This window comes from Silene latifolia, unplaced genomic scaffold, assembly GCF_048544455.1.
Source record: "Silene latifolia isolate original U9 population unplaced genomic scaffold, ASM4854445v1 scaffold_214, whole genome shotgun sequence".
Lineage (NCBI taxonomy): Eukaryota > Viridiplantae > Streptophyta > Magnoliopsida > Caryophyllales > Caryophyllaceae > Silene > Silene latifolia.
The window spans coordinates 322,506-344,208 of NW_027413170.1; the positions used below are offsets into that span (position 1 = coordinate 322,506).

At 35.8% G+C, this 21,703-nt stretch overlaps 2 protein-coding genes across 3 annotated transcripts; both read right to left on the reverse strand.

The window, feature by feature from the left end:
• Positions 1–7,625: 7,625 nt before the first annotated feature.
• Positions 7,626–10,060, reverse strand: LOC141638682 (uncharacterized). Of its 2 annotated transcripts, none has more exons than XM_074448031.1 (6): positions 9,846–10,060; positions 9,266–9,348; positions 8,910–9,179; positions 8,472–8,610; positions 8,063–8,144; positions 7,626–7,886 (listed from the first exon to the last, which is right to left on the reverse strand). In XM_074448031.1, the coding sequence occupies exons 1-6, from the start codon at positions 9,872–9,874 to the stop codon at positions 7,689–7,691; spliced, it is 801 nt and encodes a 266-aa protein (XP_074304132.1). In that variant the 5' UTR covers positions 9,875–10,060; the 3' UTR covers positions 7,626–7,688. The 2 variants fall into 2 exon arrangements, with proteins under 2 accessions (XP_074304132.1, XP_074304131.1); XM_074448030.1 differs by having other exon boundaries at positions 8,472–8,616; positions 9,846–10,055.
• A 395-nt stretch (positions 10,061–10,455) lies between these two features.
• Positions 10,456–20,372, reverse strand: LOC141638681 (uncharacterized). The gene is made up of 8 exons (XM_074448029.1): positions 19,819–20,372; positions 17,585–18,823; positions 15,459–17,267; positions 13,706–14,602; positions 12,407–12,511; positions 11,870–11,959; positions 11,425–11,535; positions 10,456–11,346 (listed from the first exon to the last, which is right to left on the reverse strand). The coding sequence occupies exons 1-8, from the start codon at positions 19,879–19,881 to the stop codon at positions 10,834–10,836; spliced, it is 4,827 nt and encodes a 1,608-aa protein (XP_074304130.1). The 5' UTR covers positions 19,882–20,372; the 3' UTR covers positions 10,456–10,833.
• Positions 20,373–21,703: the final 1,331 nt, after the last annotated feature.

The following is a 21,703-nucleotide window of genomic DNA, read 5'->3' on the forward strand; positions in this document are numbered from 1 at the left end:
TGAAAAGGTAGTTGATTCTTGGTAAAATGACGTAAAAATATATGATCATTGTTTAATATTATAGATTCAATGGATAATAAATGGAAGCTAAGATAATTTATTTCACATACCTGAAATCTCAAATGCTACTCTTGGTAGCATTTCATTTTAGGTAACTTATTTGACCAAATAAACTATTTGCCAAACACTTACAAGAAAATCAAGTAGCTAAATTTTAGTCAAATAAACTAATTTGGTCAAATAAGTTACCTAAAGTGTCATGTCAAGCAGAGCCTAAAGCTTATATATAACCTTTTTCATTATAAAATTATAATTAAATTAATTACTGTGTTGCAATATACTCCCTCCATACCATACCAATGGTAACATGATAAAAAATGGGGTTTTTAAGAAAAGAAGGTAAAAGCAAGGGTAAAGAGGGAAAAAAATAGGTGGGGTATGTAATTGTGGGTTGGTAGGTGGGGTATGTAATGACATTTTGTGTAAATATCAAATAGGTATAAAGATAATTTGGTAATGTTGTGGGCTAAATAAGGAATGTTACCATTGATATGGTACGGCCGTATTAAGTAAGTGTTACCATTGGTTTGGTATGGAGGGAGTGCAAGCTTTCAAACTGGTATTTTATTATACTTGTGGACATTTATGCCAAATTAGAATTAGATATTGCATGGGGTACTATGTATAAGTGTATTAAGATATGATTAGATTTGAGTGATTGCAAATGATTAGATAATCATTAAGTTTGATAAGATGGATGAAACACTAATTAATACTACAAGCTTTGTCTTTAAGTTCATTAATCTTTTTAAGTATTATTATATTATACTTAACACACGGCCACAACCTAACGACAGGAGTAAACAAGTTAATCATTTCAATCACTTTAAGACGTACGGTCTTCAATTATTAACTTGGAATTTGAGTTTACAGTTACAGTTAAGTTAACGTCACCTTGACTTTTTATTCATAAAAGGAAATGTATCGACGGTAATGTTTCTGTTCGGTCCGTTCCAGTTTTGGGCGGGTAAACATCTCTAATTGTGATCTATTTATGTAATTGAGCTGACACGAACACGTCACAAAACTTATACTCTGTATGTGTCAGGCTAGTGTGGAGGTATTTAGAATTAGTCGTAAGTTCGTTTGGTTAACTTGATAATCTAACCAATCTGCTCAAAAGTAAGAATTACTCTCTGTTTTTTTTATATATGACTTTTTCACATTTTGAGACACTCACTTCTCTCTTTAATATCTTTAAAAATATAAGACTAAATAATATGATATGTATACTCATATAAAAGAGCTTTTCGTAAGGAATTTAGTGGTAATATTTTTATAATTTTTGAACAAATATATTTCTCTAAATATTAAAGTCAAAGGCTAACCTCGTAAATCTAAAACGTCATATATTAAAAAATGGAAGGAGTATTAATCATCATTTGGGGTTAATAGATTAGTGATGTTTATTTGGGTTAAGGAATTAAAAGGGTTAAAGAAGTTGCCCGGTTTGAAAATGAACTGTTTAAAGAACAGATGGGTTAACAAGGTTAGGCTAGGTTGTTGAAAAATTAAATAAGACGGGTAGGATTTGGAAAAATGGCTTATTTATGTGATTGTTTATGTAATTGGGTTGAGTTCAGGGCTTTAAGTTGAGGTAGTGATTACCCATTAAAGATGACAGGAATATAAAAACGACCCAATCCGACTTGTTTGTCAGGGCTAGTAAAAACTAGACATTTTCGGTAAATAGTTCCTGAATAACATCAAATACTCATATTAAGATATATACTACGAGTACAGTCCTGTCTTATTAGAGCATGTAATAGTAGTTCTTCGTCTTGGGTTTGTCAACAAAAACTTTAATAAGGAAGTTTTTCCATTGTGAGTATCATTAAATTTGTCAATATAAAAACCTAGTTCTTAGATTATTGTAAAAAGTTTTTCCATTGTTTACAAAGTTCTTGAACATTGGGGTTGGTAAAATATGACTTGGCACATGTTCTTGAACATTGGGGTTGGTAAAACCTATTTTTTTTTTTTTTTAACACAATATCAATTAAAATGATTAAACAATTAATTTCTTAAGAATAAAATGAGGTAAATAACAACCCGCCTTGATTGACATGGTACAATTTTGTTAATTTTTAAGCTTTCTGTCTTTCTCTCATCTATCATTCTCTGTATTATAAAGCGGTCATATATGAAAGTAATTTACATGGTGAGCAATTTGAAGGGAAGTCGTTGGTCCTGAAATGGTCGCAGAATATATATATCTAACATCTTATGGAGCCACCTGTCGATGAATTACACGTGAAATGTTTCTCTTCAAGGACATTGTAGATCCAATTGTGGCCCTTTTCTAGATCACATGCGTCCCTCCAATCATTTACTCCATGCATTAGGATTTAGGATACTTGATTTTCTTTCCCATTTCCCTTGTGGCCCTACTAATTCAATACGAATAATCCGATCTTATAACTCGGGTATGTGACTATAACATTTTGATTCGGAATTTTCAACTAATTCGAACGGAGGTCGTTCGATTGGAAACTAACTTGAGTGCAAGTGATTGACTCGAATGAGCTCATACAATCGTCATGGCTATGGAGTTTGATAACTCATATTAAAACCTGATTGGGTAGATCAGACCTATAATTTCATAATAAGACAACATCCACCATCTCACTCTCATGAGAAATTCGGTCTGTAAAAAGAGAAGCATAATCTGACTTAAGTAACGACTAACGAAGGGGCTTTTCTCGGAACCTGAGGCCAGGTTTGTTGTGCGTTTTAAGTGAAATTAGCCGAGGCAAGCTAAGAACGCACCAAGGACCTCACCTCCGCACGCTCAAGTCAAGCACCTCAATCTCATATTGGCGGCCATTTAATTAAATTTAGTGTATTTTACTCGAAACAAATGTTATCTAAATTTCAGAAACACGTGGCTGAACCTCGACACAACAAAATAGTCTTATTGTGAAGGGAGAAGACTTGTCCATATCTCACTCCCTTAAACTATGTTGATAAATGTATATAAATAATCTAATTCGTATGACTTTTGACTCATAAAATCTCATTGAAGACGGACGATATCCGTCATAAGCTTGTGACGAATACCGTTTCCTCTCACAAAATGCCCATTGAGAGGTGGGTGGGAAGCACATGAGGGTGCCCCACCTTGTCCCCTCTCCCTTTTTGTGAGAGGTCACAAGCTTGTGACGGGATTAGCCCATCACAAGCAAGATGCTTTGTTTTTTACTAGGCTACAAAAGCTGAAAATTAGATTATTTGGATTGAATAAAATTGGTTGAATTATTTATAATATACTACTACTCCATACTCGTATAATTTTGGTCGGGATGGATCGTCTCCTTTCTTAAGCTTGTCACCAAAACTAGGTACATAATAAGTTTATTACTCCGTATTATTTATTAGTAGGGTTTTAATTAATTGAATATAAAATTGTCAATTGTGTGATTATGAAAACATTAACAAGCAGCTACATTAATTTTATTCGGCGTATATAGCAACAATTAATTTCTCATTACGTGTTGACTAATCATGTACTCGTACTACTAGATTTCTTTTCGATCATCAATATGCCGGTCATGCCTACCAACTCACAATTATGCCATCAATCACCCCGTACTTGTTTCTCAAAATTAAATATTACTCGTTTTTCCTCTTAATTGTTTATGGAAAATGACATTTAGAGCCAGTGGTAGAGCTAGGGGAGGTTAGTAGGGACGCTCGTCCCCGCTGGCGGATGGAAATCACAGAAGTTTTAGTTAGAATTTTCAAAAAAAAAATCGAGTTTCCCTTATACCATTACTCGTTCGCCCCCGCTGGGTTCAAATCCTGGCTCCGCCAATTCACAAATTCTCATTGAAGACGGACACTATCCGTCACAAGCTGAAGACGGATAGTGTCTTTCTCACAAAATACAAATGGATAGTGCAAGTGGGGGGAAGATGGATACCCCACTTGCCCTCCCACTTGCATTTTGTGAGAGGGCCACTATCCGTCTTCAACTTGTGACGGATAGTGGGCGTCTTCAATGAGACGGACTGCCGCCAATTAGAGCATGTTTGGTCTAACTTGTAGAAAATGAGTTTTTTTTTTCAAACTTAATTTTTTAAAAGTGTTTTTCAAAAGCAGAAATAACAAATTGTTGCTTCTATTTTTATCGGCAAAAAGATGGTTTTTTTTTTTTTTTTTGAGATTTCTTCTAGCTTTTAAATAAATAATAATGTGTTTGGCCAAAAAAATGTTTTTAAGTTTAAAAACATTTTAAAAAGTCAAGCCAAACACACACTTAATACCCTTGTAAATTTGGTATTAATTTAGAAATTAGAGAATAAATTATACATGAATCAATGTAATTAATCCATGTATTAAGTATTTATTTATTTAGTTAGTTCCTTAAATACAACTCATTAGGGCTGTATTTATCATTCCATTATTTATTTACCTTTTTTATTCTTCATGAGAGAAATTTACTAAAAGATCAATAAATTGACGAAAGGGGGTATAAAAATCGTACTCCTTTCTTTTAAAATGCGTGAGATTTTTAAGCTACTGGATGAAAATGGTTCAAACAATTTAAGAAGGGGTTATAAATTTAGGACAGTAAATCTTATTTACAACCGTTGTAAACAAGAATTTGTGAATTTAGGAATGAGTAGATCTATTAAACGGGTCGGTCACACAGGTTACGAATTCCGTTATTATTTCGAATTTGGATAAAATACAAATCAAGTCTATTTCGAGTTTGTAAAATAGGGTTTACGTGGGCCGGGTTTATATGGGTTTTAGGTCGGGTTAGGGTCAAAAACGGGTCAGATTAACGTCTTTTTACAAATAATTATTTTCTTTAATTTTAATCATTAAGATATAAATATTCTTAATATTTATAATTATCTAGTTTAATATATGATTTTAATGTCTTAGTAAGAATAAACATTATTTGTTTAAAATTCAATATTGCAAGTTATATGAATGTTACACATTGTAACAAGCACTAACTAGATTTATATGGTAATTATTTTTGTAATTAATCTTGTGCTAAAACTATACTTAAAATCAATGCAATATGCAGGAATTTCTTGTGGAGTGGCAAGTCTGATTATAGCAAGTTTCCTAATATTGGTTGGGATACATGTTGTTATCCAAAAGAGGAGGGTGGTTTGGGTATCAAAGACATCAAAATGTGGAACAAAGCTTTGCTATGGAAGTATGTGTGGTGGCTAGCTAATAAGAAAGATCACCTTTGGGTTAGATGGGTGAACCATGTTTATATGAAAGGAACTAACTGGTTTGATTACATGGCCCCCTCTGATTGCAGTTGGCCATGGAAGAAGATCACTTATATAATGCATACTTATAAGCAAGCCTACACCACTAATCTTTGGTTGAATGCTCATGCTTCTTACACTGTGGCAGCAGGCTATGAGTGGTTGCGGGTGATAAAACCTAAGGTCCCTTGGCGGTTTCTCTGCTGGAACTCCTTAAACATCCCAAAATGTTCATTCATCTTCTGGGAATATATGCATCAGAGATTACCCACAAGAGATAGGCTGGCTAGAATGGGTTTAGCAGTGGAGAAGATTTGCCCAATCTGTCTTTTGGCTGATGAGAGTCATGACTATTTGGTGTACGACTGTGTTTATGCTAATACCTGTACTAGTCTGTTGCAAATCAGCCTACGCACTGTCTTCAGGGTGCAGGATTTGATCAGTTGGTTTTCTGTAGGCAGACGTATATCCAAGATGCGAAAGAACGAGGTATGTTGGTGCCTGTCATGTGGCACTGTTTTATTGGATTTGGAGAGTACGGAATGAGGCACGGCTGGATCATTTTGTTAGGAGACCTGAGCAGATAGTCCATCAAATTTTACAGGATGTTAAAGCGAGATTTTTGAAGCTAAATTGCAGTACTATGGGTGCAAGAGATCAAAGTTGGTTTCAGTCCTTATAGAATTTCTTTTTTTGTGATTCTTTGGTTGTATACTTTGTAAAGGCCTGATGTACTCTACACTTTTTTGATCCTTGATGATATATATACTTAACTTTCCCCAAAAACTATACTTAAAAAAAATACGAGCATACTTTATTTCAAAATTTTGAAACTTTAGATTATTTTATCATAATAATATTAATTTTATTTGTTTAAAATACAAGTTTTCAATTAATTTACTTATTACGATTTATGTCACGGGTCGGGCGGATCTGGACCCTAAATATACGGATTATTATCAAGTTGGATCTTTTTTAGTTCAGGTAACGAGTTATTTCCGGGAAGGGTATCAGTCAGTTTTTTAGAACAGGTATTGAGCAATCAACTTTTTGGCTGCATTTTTTTTTTACAAAGATAATCAAGTTCGACACACATAAGGGAAATTATGAATAAATTTAGGGAGGGCATAACGCCACGAACCCATTTGTTAATGCCACGAGATCTATTACAGCATAAACAGTGCAGATTCTTTCATTTGCTTAACTAATTGTCGTGGCAATAAAGGAAAACCCCGTGGAAATATCAATCCCCTAAATTTATGAGGAGAGATACCTGATCATCTATTTCGCCAAACAAGGTTTGTTTTGGATGATATGTTTTTTTTTTTTTTGAAAATAGATTGTCTCAAAATAGATAAAATTTATAAAAAATAAAAATATTAATTTAATACTTCCTCCGATTCAGACCAAATGTAACATTGACTTTTTGGCACTATTCATGGTCGTAGGGAATCTTCGATATTATTCTTAATCTATAAGACAAAATATATTTATGTGAGATTTTGTTTGATTCATTGTCATGAATGCTATACGAATATTAAATTTTTATAATTTTTAATAATGTGCAACTAAAGATATTTACGTTGCAAAACGTATCTCGACAAGTGTGAAAAAGTCAATGTTACCTTTGATCTGGATCGAAGGGAGTATAATTATGACCTCACTTACATTCAAATCAAAATAATTTTTTTTTTGTCAATCAAATCAAAATAATTTGAACACTCTATAGTGACAAAATATATAAGAGGTGTTGTTTGGCAATGAGGTCAAATGCTAGGGCACACAATAATAATGGCACATTGTGACATTTTTTTACTAATAATAAAGCATACACATAGTCCTTTCAAAGTGTCAATTCTTTAGTTGGCCAATAGTATGACTTTCCTTTCAATTTATTTATTTATTATTTATTTATGTCTCATTGTTATGCAACTTACCTATTTGGACCTACCTCATCAACTTGTAATGTTGACTGTAATAATACCCTCATTACCATATACAGTAATTTGTTCTTTCTGTTACCTTTACATTTTAAAACACATGTACATTGCTAATTGCTTAGGGATGTTCTATAAATAGTAGTTGCTATTTGATCAATAGCGTAGGATCTTTGACTCTTTGTAGGAACTAGGAAGAGTATAGACAAGGTTACAAGGACATATACACCTATTGGAATACTCGATTATCACTGTGTATGAATTGTCCGATACTTAATAAGAAATTTTATTTTAGTATTGCACAAGATGATCTTATATACGCTTTTCACACAAAAAAGCTCTCAGATACTACGCAAGTTAATGATCATAGTTATCAGTTATTCCGTATCAATTTTTCTATCAGCCAAACGATCAAACAAATTACTCAATTAACTTGAAATATACAGTATATAGGTTAATATTCAAAGCAAAAACATTGTACAGGAACTCTGCCGGTTGTTCTGATTTTCCTAGCCTTTTGTTTTGCAAACCTCTCTTCTTTTCTCTTCTTTTCCTGAAGTTGTTTCTTTGCTCCTCCTGCTATATCTTCAATCCTATCTATTTTGTTTTGATAATGACTCAAGTTCAATCTCTTTAATCTCTCTATCTCCGCCTACAGTTTTAATATACGTACATACATTAGGAATTTAGGATTATCTATCAAACATTTTAAGTTTTAAAGATACCCCCTATATTGATTTGGTTCTTTATATTTTTATTCATTTGTGAGGAATATTTTTAAAAAACGTAAAGAATCAGATGAGAACTTCATGAAGTAGAATGAATCACCTTTCTTCTTTCCATATCAAGACTAGCTCTCTTCTTCTTCTCTTTCTCCCATTCTTTGATTTTTGTATTCATCTTCTCATACCTTAATTGCATGGGTTATGAACTTATTATAGTCAATTTATCAATTAAGTTGCTAGGCTTGAAAGCATGGAATATATTAGCAATGCCACAGCTTTATTACGGAGTACTACGTAAAAATCAATTATAAATATAGGCTCGATGTTTGGGTCAGGTCATGTCTTTCGAGTCATGCCAACTTTTAACAGGTCTAGTTAATTCTATGTAGTTTCACATTAAGTTATTCACATATGACGCGGTCTAACTAGTTAACTAGTTTAGCTAGTCCAATTTTACACTCGAACTGAGTACATGAGCTTAAATATTTATACAATTAGGTAAAATGACTAACCACTTATTAATCTTTGCTAAACGAGCTTTCTCCCATGCATCTGCTTTATTAGTTTCCATGGTTGTTGGTGGACTAACCCTTTCTCGTGGGCCTGATATTTCAATTGGTCTTGTAGAACTCCTCGGTATTGGGCCTCCACCTAATACTATGATCCATCAACAAATATATAACCTTATGACAAACATTTCGTACTCCCTTCTAAGTTCTATTCAGCTTAATGTTCCTCTTTCATTATAATACTCCTCACATATATTAGAGAAAGAGGAACATTAGGGTGAATAGGAGGGAGTAACATTTACATGTATATTTTGAGATATATTGAAAATCAAAGCTAATAACTCAGATATGTCATAATGACAAATATTAAAATAAAAAAAATAAAAAAATAAATAAAAAGTTCTATGTTTAAAAATGTCGAGTCCAAGGTTCGAGCCTTACCAACATCGTTTCTCTCGATTATAGACGATCGCCTCGATAGCCCTCCAAACTGTGGGACTGGGAGGTCAATAGGGTTTTCTTGATCTTGGTTAGTGTTAGTGATTGATGAAGGATCTTCTCTAAAACTCTCAACCATCCTTCTCTCGAATTCGGCTCGAGTTTCTTCTAGGGAGTATATTGCATAGGCTGCTGCTGCAATGCTAGCAGCATATTCTTCACTTTCCTTGCCATTGATTAAGTAGTCCCTTCTCAATTTTATGTCCCTTTCATCTAATTAAACTAATTTAAATTAGAAAATGATTAGTCTAATCTTTATCATAATTAAATTCAATTAATTATTACTTGCAAAAGTATACCTCTAAAGGATTCTGATTTTGTTACATTTCTAAGTCTTGTGTACTCTTCATTTCTTCCTTGTGCTATATCTGAAAAACTCACTCTGACTTACATATCGAGTTAATTATTTTTTTTTTGGTAAAATGTAAACAACGTTTAACCAGAAACGTTTGTTAGAATATGCCTTGAATCTGTTAAGTTCCCTCGAGATCAATTAAACGATCAATTAATTTTTCCTCTCCTCTGCATGCATGGTGGCGGTAGCTAACTTATCATTAGTGAATCTATGTATTCTATTTACTTTTTTTTTTTTTACTTTCTTGCATCCGTTATAACAAAGCTAAAATTTGATAGGTTTCCTCCTACAAATGAAGTAAAGTTGCGTACACCCTCGTCTTCTTTATATATCGAGATAATTAATTAAATATGTTATAAATCATCTTCAATAATACTCAAAATACAAGATTAAAAGTTATGAAAATATACGTAAACAAAATTTTAATCGCAAATTAATACACATAATTTTATTCAAAATACATAAATTTTGTTGAATTATATACCAACGCGACATCTCAAAAACACGCATAATAAAAAGATTACCTACGCTTTTGCCTGATCTGCTGGTCCATATCCTTGGTAGCCAAACTAGTAAATTGATAAACCGTCACAAATGTGAAGTTCTACGCGAATCCAAGACCGTCAAAGAAAACGGAAGAAATATAAGAAATAAGTTAATACAAACTAAATATATTTACAATAAGGTTTAGGAAAACATATTGTATATTATTACGATTACAAAACAGTATCCTTAATAACCAGAGGTTGAAGATAGCATTATGTACATATATACAAGAAATGTACGAAAATATACTTTGCATGGCGACCAAAGTTTTGATGATTGCAAATGTTGGAAGTTTTGAGTAATGGAGATACAGAAAGAAAGGCATCTTTTCTCTGCTCTCTTCCAATTCTTTGCATAATTTACATGTTTCGTTTCTTTGGCAAGTTTATTTTAATGTTGTGCACTTTACTTCACATAAGGTCTAAGACCTTGAGCACTCAGATCAACGGGTAATGAGTTGCGATTTAAGTTCCGCACCTTTTCTTCCCCCATAATGTTATTATCTTGCTTTTGAATACTCCCTCGGTTTTACATGAACTGCGAAGAAAACAATAAAACGGAGGAAGTATAGTCCATATATCGGGACTGTAGAGAGAAAATGAGCTTCATAAAAATGTGTTTCTGGTCTTGAACAGCGGCCTTCTACTCTTTATAAATATGGTTTTTCAAACGTACGCCCTTAGGATACGTTAATTTCTCATGACATGTTATTGTGAATCTTTTGTTATACAGGTGTTTTATGTTTATCCTAAGGGCACACGTTAGAAAAACCATTACAGACCGCAACTTTCTAAATACAAACAGAAAACTCTAGTGTACAAGCTTCTGCCCGGGTATTTCTGTGTAAATATATCATCTTCCTGTGTGGTCTCTTATTTGCTGTCTTTTTTTATTGCGTTGCGTCGTGAGGCTCAGGTCGACACGTGAATTGTCGAGACTCACGGTTAGATAAGCTGACGATGGACATTAGACTTGTCCGTCATATTCACCACAGGTGGGGTCCATTGAAAAGAATTTCTCTGCTCTCTCAATGAAGCTTTCAGGAAATCTAGCATACAAGGGTGGAGTAACATGAGCTTCTGATGTGGCATCCAATTTCGGCTTTGTCGTGGCATCTTCCGAAATTTTATTAGCCTTCCCATCTTTAGGATTCCGCAACTTGCTATTTTTGGTAATGCCAGCACCACTCCTACCCGTCAAAAGACGGGAATTTCTCGTGGTTGAACGGATTGGTTTCAGGGGAATTTCTGGTAATTGACCAGAATCTTCTGGCAAAAGGTTGTCGGAAGGGGAAGTGGATTGAACTGGTGGCAAACTTGTCCGGGAAGACTTGACCAGGGAAAGAATCATATCTGGACTAAGTTCCTGCTGGACTACGTCTTTGTTCTGTTCACACCCGAAACAAGCAGCAACGAGGGTTCCAGCCAGAATCGGCATTAGCTCAGGGTCGCTAAAGAAGGCGAATGGTAAATCACAAACCTGAGGTAGAAGGATTCACTGTCAAAAATAGTTCATGCCGGAATTATAAACTAAAGAATGTTAAAATGATTCACTGACCTTGTGAAGGATTGTTGGACTGTTTCCCCATCGAAGGACAGCTTGATTACCAGGGTGAAGTAAGGAGAAGTACCCAAGAAGCAACAAAGATTCAAGCAGAAGCAGACCCACCTGAAAAATTCAATTATATTTTGCAACAAGGGTCCTTAGTAATTACATAAATCCCAATGGTAAATTTTAAAGGTTTTACTTTTTCAGAGGAAGTAGGAAGACAAATTAGAATGGTTGGATACATTATCTCAAAAACAACCATAGTTAACTTTTTTCGGATTTGTTGTGTTTCATGATTCAGAAAGGCACATAACATAATAGAAATGAAGATATAGGGGGATGGGACATAGATATATGCAATAACTTTAGATGTGTAAAATAAAGAGTTCGAAAGGAGCCAAAGAAAGAAAAGTAAATAAGGTGAGAATGAAAATAAAAGGATTACACAATTTACCTGATCGCTTGCTACTTTCCAACTGTTGGTACAATGAGTCAGCAGGAAGCTCATGATATGGAAAAATTCCATTTTCAGGTCTAGCCTTGCCTGCATAATATTTCAATATATGTACATTAATAAGATGTAATAAAGCAAATGTCTCACTATTCTTCGCCTCTTATGGAACATGATGGAATAAAGCAAATAGCTCAGTTAAAGCGTCTGCCTCTCTTATATTATAAAGTAACAGTCAAGCAGTCAACCACTGCAACTTTCAACACAATTTAACGACTTCTTGTGTTGGGTTAACACACAGTAAGACTATCGACTATGTCCATTCGTACCAGTGACCTCAGCTTGTCCCACCATAGGCGGGAACATTTAAGGCGTTAGAGTAATGTTGAAATATATCAATAGTCAGATCCAAATATCACCATATGCATCATGGCATTATAAAACTACATAGAACAGAGATGTGAATAAGGCAGTTATCGTAATATGCTCCAGGCGCCTACAGCTTGCATAGAATGTATCAAGGGTTTTTGATGCGCTTACAAGAATTTGTTGCATGAAAGTGATGTCCATCAAAGCCAAGTTGTTCAAGACTTTCAATACACCAGTTGCTACTTCCTCAAAGTTTGACGGGAGAACATATGAACCCTGCAATATACAGATACTGACTATGAGGTTTCATTCTCGCCAACTAAAACACAACACAGTCACAAATGAAAGATAGGTATGTAACCAACTGCAACCAACCTACCTCCAAAGACGAAAGTGTTTTATAGCTATTCAAACAAGTTTCATTGTTGCATAAACACTCGAGGATTAATTGTATTTACGGACTAAGGGGCTAATTGTTAAGGAATAGAAGTCATAACAATTGGAAGGAAGAGGAGGTGTTATTGGTGGAGCGAGGTGGAAGGGCAGGGGGAAAATATCAATTTCATTTCGAGCTAATTCATTGTCCTAGGGGAAAGCTACATAACTATTACCCTCTTAATGGGGTAACTACAAAATCCCACCCCAACCATGTACACCATGACCTCCTTCACTCCATTTCTTTGTCTGTTGCCCCTCCATCCAAGCATGTCCTTACAGCTAAAAACATTTAAGGGCTTGCTTTGTAGGAGGGAAATTGTTATTAGGGTAATAAAGGCCAAAATAAAGGGAAACGGGAGGTAGTCAGGTAGTTGCGGTAGTGGAAGGAGAAATGGGAAAAAGAGAAGGACACAGATTCTTCCTATTTTCACAAACAAGCCCTTGAAACGACATTGAAGGATGGGCAAACAGCATAACACTTAACAGGGTGTACTGTGCGGATATTGACACTACCATGGGATTTCTCCTTCAGGCTAATAGATTCATTCATAAACACACTTTATGAAAATGGAGTTGCCGATATGTTAGAAAAGCTAACATATGGACTTCAGCCTGTGACAGCTCTGAATACTTGGATTGTATAAAATTATTTGAATGCAAATAACCATATAAATATCCTAGCATGGCCAAAGTATTTGACCACTGGTCCTGATCATTAACCAAGTATAAGGAACTGCTGCAAGTACAAGGAATAAACCAAAAGTCTAGACCACATGTTATTGATTGAAGAACCATTGACAAATTCAATCAACGCCGACGTCTCTGACAAAGAATTATCTTATTCTTAACATCTACCATGTTGCATTATAGTCCACATAAGTTTTACATCACCTGAGCTGAGAATAAATAAATCTGGAATGCAACATCTCAGCCAGACTGAACAAACCAAGCAGGTTAAGACAGAGAAAGCAATAACCCAAAAATGTTACTTTAAAAACATAGAAATAAATACTTCTTGGTACAAAAAGTTACCTGTTCAAAAGATTTATTATTAGCCTGCAATAGCACAGCAGTCAACAACGACGGAAGACTGACTAAGCCAGTTTCAGATATGGCGGAAAGAATGAATGCATGTGGTTGTTTGAGTTCAATATGATCCTCATTCCTACTTCCTGCGCCATTATAAAGTACGTTTTTTTCCTCTTTCAGAGATGTATTCACATTGGGTTCAAGTACCCTTATCTCGTTTTCATCACATTTCGACTCAATAGCAATAGTTTCTTGCTCCCTTTTAATTGCCTCTCCACAAAGCTTAGAATCTTCGCTTTTAGACACAGGAAAACATTCCCAGTTAATGGGAGAAACGGCACATGGCCTAGATGTCAAAATCACCAAGAAATTTATACTCAGTAATATTGATGAAGGAAATGGAGACCCTTCCACCTGTGGTCTGTCATATAATGCAAACAGATCTCGCAGTCGATGGATAATTTGATAAGAGATAACTAGTTCTAATAGACCATCTTGCATTTGACGTTGGCGATCATCCATGGTAGGAAAGCCAATAATCATTGTCACGGTGCACAAGAAACCGTCAAGTACTTCAGAGATAGAATCAAAATTTTCGCAGGAAGTTTTGGTCGGTTGTGAATTGGAGCTACCGGAAACATTTAAGGACGCTGCAATTTTGATGTAACTTTCTAGAGCGGCTGATAGCATTGGGATAAGAGGAGGTAAGAGATTTTGGGAAAGAAAATAACTTTTATTTGCAGGCACAAAGAGCACAACTTTAAGGAGCCTGAGAAAATATATAGTAACTTGAGAAGCTTCAGGTTTCGATATGTGAGAAGCAGGCAACGCAGATGAGATGAAATCAAGTAGACCAGCCCTTCGAGAAACTAGCAGTTCCAGCTCCTTTCCTTCCAAAAACTGAGAGAAATTGAAAAAAAAAAAAAAACACACGCTTAGAACTATTTACAATTTATATTCAAGAAAAACTAGAAAACTAACAGATGAATAGTCAACTCTGTAATTTTCCTATTTGTTTGGCCTGCATAGTGATTAGAGACATCTTAAACGCCTTCAACATTGTCGCCATCATCACCCAAGTGCCTCTAAAGAAGCTCCCCATCCAAGTAGTGAAAAGAGTGTCCAGCATACAAGAATTTCCCTACACTAATACATAGGTTGCTTCCCTCAACCAAAAAAGGGATAGCCATCTACTACATGAGAAATAGAAGCCCAGAAAGGTTTAAGAATCATTTTGATTTAGTCTGCTATATCTCAAAGCAGATAAACAACTAATCATTTAGCTTAACTGGCGATGGATGGAGCCTTGCATATTGTTTAAGACTTTAAGTGTTCTTTTACATCTCTTGCCTGCCTCAAGAAGAAACCACTATATGATGACAACAGGTAAAAGATATTATCACCTAATCTATTTTAAAAAGTACTTCGTATATCTTTTGCTTATTTTGATTATTCTTTAAATTCCTATTATACTCCATGCAGAGCAAGGAATGATATTTCGTGGAAAGCACACGTCACAAAACTCAAAAACTATAAATTAATTTTCGACAACTCCGGACCACTTGACTTGGCACCCATCAAATTTAGTGGTATGATTTTTGTAATCTTCTCCTATGAATACAGTAAACCTTCCTGTTAACTATACACTCATTGGTTTAATTCTACTCAACCATCAAAGTTCAAACCAACAAGTAAAAAGGGATAGGTAATATTGAAATCACTGAATCAAATAGTAAATCATTTCCATCAATAATACCTTGATCATTTCTGCAACTATGAGACCAATACTTGCTGCTCCTTCCTTTCTTTCCTGCCGAAGTCTCTGCAACTCTTGTACCCATCTTCCAATTTTCGCTCTAGCAGTCGCCATGCTAGTTCTATATCCAATGCCACTATTTTCAGTAGCCGGAATATCAGGATGCTCATGCTTCAGAGCCATTAGCCTCTGTCTGATTTTCTTTATCCTTCGTTTCAGAGACTGATGAATCCCAGTACTAGAATTCACTGAACCAATAAGAGGGTTTTCTTGACTATCATCAACATTGCCAGGGGACGTGGTTCTTCCTTGACCCTCCTTATTAACCACACGGCGCATGAAAGGAGATGATTGATCTCTAAAATCCATGGAAGCTCTCTCTCTTATTTGCTCGAGGTAAACCTTCCGGCGCTGTTCACTTTCTCGTAGTCTCTCCGCCAATCTTTGAGCTAGTAGTTCAGCTTCTTCTTGTTGGGCTTTAGCCCTCTCTTCCTTTCTCCGTTGTTGCTCTATAGCCCTTGCTTCTCTAGCTGCACTTGACGCCTTTCTTTCTTCTTCTCTCCTCAGTTGGGCCTCTTCTTTTCTCCTCTGTATTTCCGCCAGTCGTTGCAACTTCTCTGCTTCAATGAGCTTCCTTCGTTCCATGACAGCTTCTTCCCTAGCCACGTCTTCTTTCTGTTTAGTTTTCAACACTTGTATCTTTTCAGCCCTTCTCAACTCAGAATCGTGAAGTTTCTGGCGCAAAATAAACTTCTTGTTCTCCTCATTCAAAGACGTTATAAAGCGAACCTCATTGACTTTGTTAGTTTCATCACCAGCTCTTTTTACAACCTTGGCTAAATAAGCTTCATGTCTAGATTCACTTTGCTGATGACGAGCATACATGCCCTCTTTCAACTTCATACTGCGAACAGCTTGTCGCTCACTCACACGGTTCAGTTTCTCGGATGTACGTTGAAGCTTCTGAATTCTTTCACTCTCCAACTCGTTTCTGATTCTCGTCGCACGTGCATGCTTCTCTGCGGCCTCTTTCTTCAAATCTAAGGCAGTCTTTTTTTTCTTCTCAGGGGACATGAGTTTATCATGCAAAATTCTTGCACGTTCAGCACTTTTCCTGCTCATGCAAGGAGAATATGACAGGCGAGAAGAAAGACGACATGGAGATGCAAGTATTTCCTCCCAATTTCGTTTCTCCTTCCATGCATCTGATGGTCTCCAGGATTGTGATTTCCTCCTATCCCTCTCCTTCTCACTGGCCCCATTGTGTTTCTCCATTTCAGTTGAAGATCCTAGTTGTTCTTGCCTAACTCTGCCACCTAGCGGAGCAGTAGAATTAATTCCAGGAGGAAGCTTATTTGTGTTTCGATCAGAAGAACTTGGCGGAGAAAGACGGCCATTTTGTACCGATGTTTTGCTAGACCTTCTGGAATCTGTACCTCTCCGATCCTGGCTTGTATTTATGGAAGCATTCGGATCAAGAGTTGATGAAGAAAGACGACCACTTTGTACTGACATTTTGCTAGATCTTCCGCAATCTGAAACTCTTCTTTCCCGGCTTATATTCACAGAAGCAGCGTCCCCCGCAACACTCTTCCTTCTTAACTTCGATCTGGGTTCAGATGTTTCAGAGATTATTGACCTATTGTGTGAATCCAAAGTTACCGATGGACAAGCAAGGATCTGAGTACATGTCACATTCCCTTCGCCAGCTGCGCGCTCTTTGGCCCTCTCTTCCTGAACCTTCTTAAAAGCCTCTAGCGATGAGGACAATATTTCTGCTCTATGGGGCGAAGTAGTCATTCTACGTACCTGTACCAAGAAACAAAGAACATAACAATCACAAAGAGAAGACTTCTACAAAGTAACATGTTAAGGGCTCTCTTGGATTCTGGGAATTGTTAAAACAGATAGCAAAGGTTAAAACAAAGGAGAAAATGAGGGGGAAATGATGATTGTGAACTTGTGAAGGAAAGATAAAGGGGTGGTAAAGGGAGGATGAAGTGTGGGCACTATTACTCCCATATGAGGGTAATGCATTAATCTCGGGGAGTGGTGGGTCATTATTAACCCTTTAAAGGAGATGAAGAAGTGAGGTCATGTTTGGTCATAGAGTTAAAAAAACTCACCTCCCAAGAGAGTGCATGAGGTCTTCTATGGTCGCCCTTCATACTCATACATGCACCACCCGTTGATTGAAATGAGGTTTTTTTCATTTTATCAAAATCCTCTACCCTGACATTTAGCTCTCGGAAATCAGACTCCGCTTCTTGGAGAACAAGAATTGCCTCTTTAACCTGCTCAAAGTCACATTCTAATTCACACAGAAGGTACAGCTCATCAACAGCCCTGTTAAGATTCTCAAACAGGAAAGACCAAAGCCGCTCTCTAAACCTTTCTTTACTTTCTCCTTCTCGTTCTCCAACCGTGTTCACCAATGGTGCACTCAATAAACTATCTTTAGATGTAACACTAAGTAAACTTTTATTGTCTCCAACTTCACAGTTGGAGGTTCTACAAACTTCTGGAAGACACTGATCAGATGGTGCAGCCTCTGTATCTTCGGTAATTATCACTTCGGCTTCATCATCGGCAACGGTTACAGTAGATGAACATGGAAACTCGTGAGCTGATATTTCAAAAGAGCAAAGATCTTTATTAAGTGGGTCAACATCCTCATTGGCTAAATCCTTGCTGTCCAAATGGTTATTTATATCGTTAACTACATTACTAGTACTTGATGGTATCCCAACATTAACTGAAGCTACTTCACTCACTTCTTTACAGTTCTCCTCGAGAGAATCCTCGACAGGCCTTACCATATTAGGGCAAGCATCACTAGCTGCATCGCAGACCTCAAGAATTTCTTTGCTAACAGAAGGGCGATCATTTGCTGAATTACATGCAATCAAGTCCGACATATTCCTAGAGGTCTCACACTTTGCCAAATCATCATCTCCAATTTCGCCAAATCTAATTTCGGAAACAGCCGAGCTGCAGTTCTCTGGGGCAAGCACATCATCCTCTAGATCGCCCCACTTGATTTTGTGCACGATATCAGACTTCTTCACAAATAAACTTTCTGTTACCACAGAGGTATTTTCAGTAGTAGCTATGACATTCAAAGGAGCCGGCTTCACAAATCCGTTTTCGTCATCAACAACACTCTTATCGTGGCAACACTCATCTTTCCCATCCTCCATAGAAGTAAGATGCCCTTCTAGGCTCCTCTGAACACCATCTTTCCCTGGTTTGGAAACATGGGATTGATTCTTATTATCTACATTCCTACCTTTTCCACTTGCTTGCTGTTTTGAAGATCCCCCAACCCAATTTCGAATAGAGAACTTTGAGCTACTTCTGTGCTTCTGGAGGTGAATACAAAGCCAGAACAACAAGAGGTAAATACGAAAGATATCATTTATCAAAATATAAAAGTAAATTATATATGAAGCAAAATAGGTAGTCAAGGAAAAGAGCGCAACAAAGAGTGACTTAGCAATACACCATGTAAAGCCAACAAAATACAGCAACGTGCAAGCAGGGAAAACTTAGTCTCTTGTTTAGATAGTTAGTTGGGTTGAGGGGAAAAGGCAAAGTAAATGAGGAGATTCATTTGCCTCTATCCAAGCTAAATTAGAATCCTCCAACATAGAAAAGATGTGGATGTAAAACGACATAGCTACATTCTCCCTCACCTTTCCTTCCCTCCTCTTCATTAGCCATCATACCCTCCTTGTCTACTCTAAGTGAGCCAAAATCAATATTCGAAACCTCAATCCATCCCTCAAAGCATAAGCCTTAATATTTGGCAACTACTTAATTTAGTGCACTACATGTCTACTATACAGAAACCGATACACAAGATCAAGATAGACCTATATCCAATGCAAATAAGCACAAAAGAGTAGCCTACCGTCTAAAAACCAACCCCGCACCGTGTTCATCAAGCAAATGGAAAGTTACTTCTCTAACAATATTAAATTTAACAACATTCAGGCTCAACCAATAAACTTCACTAAGTTGGGTTACTTAAACCCTAGGAAGAAAGCCCAAGACTAATGAAACCAACCAAATTCTGAAATTTAAACATAATCTCATATTCTCATCAAACCATCCTTACTAACCCTCCAATACATACTTACATAACTACCAAAACTTCAAATTGGTTGATTTCAGAATCATACCAATTCTAAGTAATCCCTCCGTCTCAATCATTTGTTACCTCTGATTAAAAACCCGTCACAAAGAATAAAAAAGGTAAACAAATGATCGGAACAAAGTTGAGTATAAAGCTTTAGGATTATCTAAGAACAAAACCTTAAACTAAGAATTGAAAGCAAAACAAAGAAAGAAAGAGTACTTTTTTGACTTGAAACCATCCTGAACCCTGATCATCCTCATCTCCTACACCTGTGGCATCCATCACAATTTGAACAAAACCCTAATTCCTTCCCAGACAGATGCATATACAAGATTAAAAACAAATAATTGTATATTAATTTGACAATTTTGCCCTAAAAATGTTGGATTTTTTATTCACAAGCAAAACCCTTTATTCATAGCAGTTGCCAAACTAAATGCCCGATAAAAATACCCCAAAAAAAAATGGAGAATTTGATGAAAAGGTGAAATCTTTGATGATTAGAATTACATAGGAAGTAAAGGGAGGAAAAAAGGAATGATCTTTTCTATAAAAAATGATGAATTAAGGTGAAAATACATAAGATTATGAGGAAATGGGGAAATGGGTAATTGAGGAAATGGTTATAATAAAGGGGAAAATTGAGGAACACCTGCAAATGCCATAGTTATAATGGTAGGAAAGGGGTTTTCTGAGATACAAAGGGGAGAATAGAGTGAAGGAGCTTTGGAATGAGAAAATGCATGTTAGTTTTCCCACAATTTGGTGATGCCAAATTGCAAATTGTGAAGATTAGACCGATTGGATCATCTCCATTTCTTTCTTTCAATTTTCTTTTTCATACACCCATATTGTATTGTATTATGCTCTCTCATATTCACTATTTTCTTCCTATTTTTTTTAACGGATTATTCAAGTTTTCTTCCTTTTTTTATTTTGGAAACTTTTACTCTTATTTTATTCATCTCTCTCCTATCACCAAACCCCACCCAACTCTTTTACCCATATTTTATTATTTTCCTAATATTTTGGCCCCATAATTCCTTATTTAACTTCTAATTATTCATCACTCTCTTCTATCACCAAACCCCACCCAACTTTTTTACTCTTATTTTATTCTCGCCTTAATACCCGTGTCCACAAACAAAGGGAAGAAAATAGAGACTGGGAGGGAGTATTATACTTCTTCATTCAACTCCACTATATCCCTTTCCATTTTCTACACTATTTATAAATGAACATTCAGTTTCGATTTTCTTTCAATATTTAAGCGGAAAAATATATTCATGTGCGATCTTTTTAATTCGTCTTTACGAGTACATTAAAAATATCTAACTTTTATAATTTTTGCAACTAAGTAGCTAAGGATATTTACCGCGTAAAATACGTGTTGGCATACGTGAAAAAGCAAAGTAGTAGAGTGAAGTTGAATGGAGGTAATATATTTTGGGACGTGCTATTTCCTACACATCATTTTACTAAATCCTACACAAATTTATGTATTTTTCCAATATTACCCAAAATTTTTTCACAACCAAAAAAAAATTGAAATCTAGCTAAATCCCGTGCACCCCTTACCCCCAACCACGAGTTCCAAAGACGATCACCATTAATTTTTCCCAAATCACTCATCTCATCTTCAGAACTCATCATCATCACAATCCCCAAATTTAAAAAAAAAAATTTGTACATTTGGGTTCAACGAACAGACCAATTAAAGGCACAAAAAAAAAGTTTTTTCGACCAAACAAACTTTGAGTGTGCATATCTCCTAGTCATTCATGGTAGAGCTCCAAACTCGCCAAACTTTTTTTCAAATCGTAGTACTCGAAAAAGATGATCGATTTGAAAAAAAAATTTCACTTTCGAGTTCGGGGTTTGAAACACGATTTATGACCTCTTTAAGTTTTTCAATGGATCAAAAATTTGGGTATTTTGAATAGGGAAATTTGTGACCAACTTTAAAATGATGTGTAGCGTGAATTATCCGTATATTTTATGTTTATTTATTTACCTTTTTCTATTCAAGTGTATTTACAACTACTCAATCTATCCAAAATTAGATTCGGACCGGGCCCTTTAAAGGTAATGAGTCTCCATTTCT

What these genes read in the sequence shown, in the direction of transcription:
- LOC141638682 (XM_074448030.1), bottom strand. Translation starts at nt 9,874, where the DNA reads ATGGACCAGCAGATCAGGCAAAAGCGTAG. An exon ending in AATCGAGAGAAACGATGTTG is followed by an intron (nt 8,617 to 8,909) that starts GTAAGGCTCGAA and finishes GATGGATCATAG; the next exon opens with TATTAGGTGGAGGCCCAATA. An exon ending in TTAGCAAAGATTAATAAGTG is followed by an intron (nt 8,145 to 8,471) that starts GTTAGTCATTTT and finishes CATGCAATTAAG; the next exon opens with GTATGAGAAGATGAATACAA.
- LOC141638681 (XM_074448029.1), bottom strand. Translation starts at nt 19,881, where the DNA reads ATGGATGCCACAGGTGTAGGAGATGAGGATGATCAGGGTTCAGGATGG. An exon ending in CTTTCATGCAACAAATTCTT is followed by an intron (nt 11,960 to 12,406) that starts GTAAGCGCATCA and finishes AATATTATGCAG; the next exon opens with GCAAGGCTAGACCTGAAAAT. An exon ending in GTCCAACAATCCTTCACAAG is followed by an intron (nt 11,347 to 11,424) that starts GTCAGTGAATCA and finishes CTTCTACCTCAG; the next exon opens with GTTTGTGATTTACCATTCGC.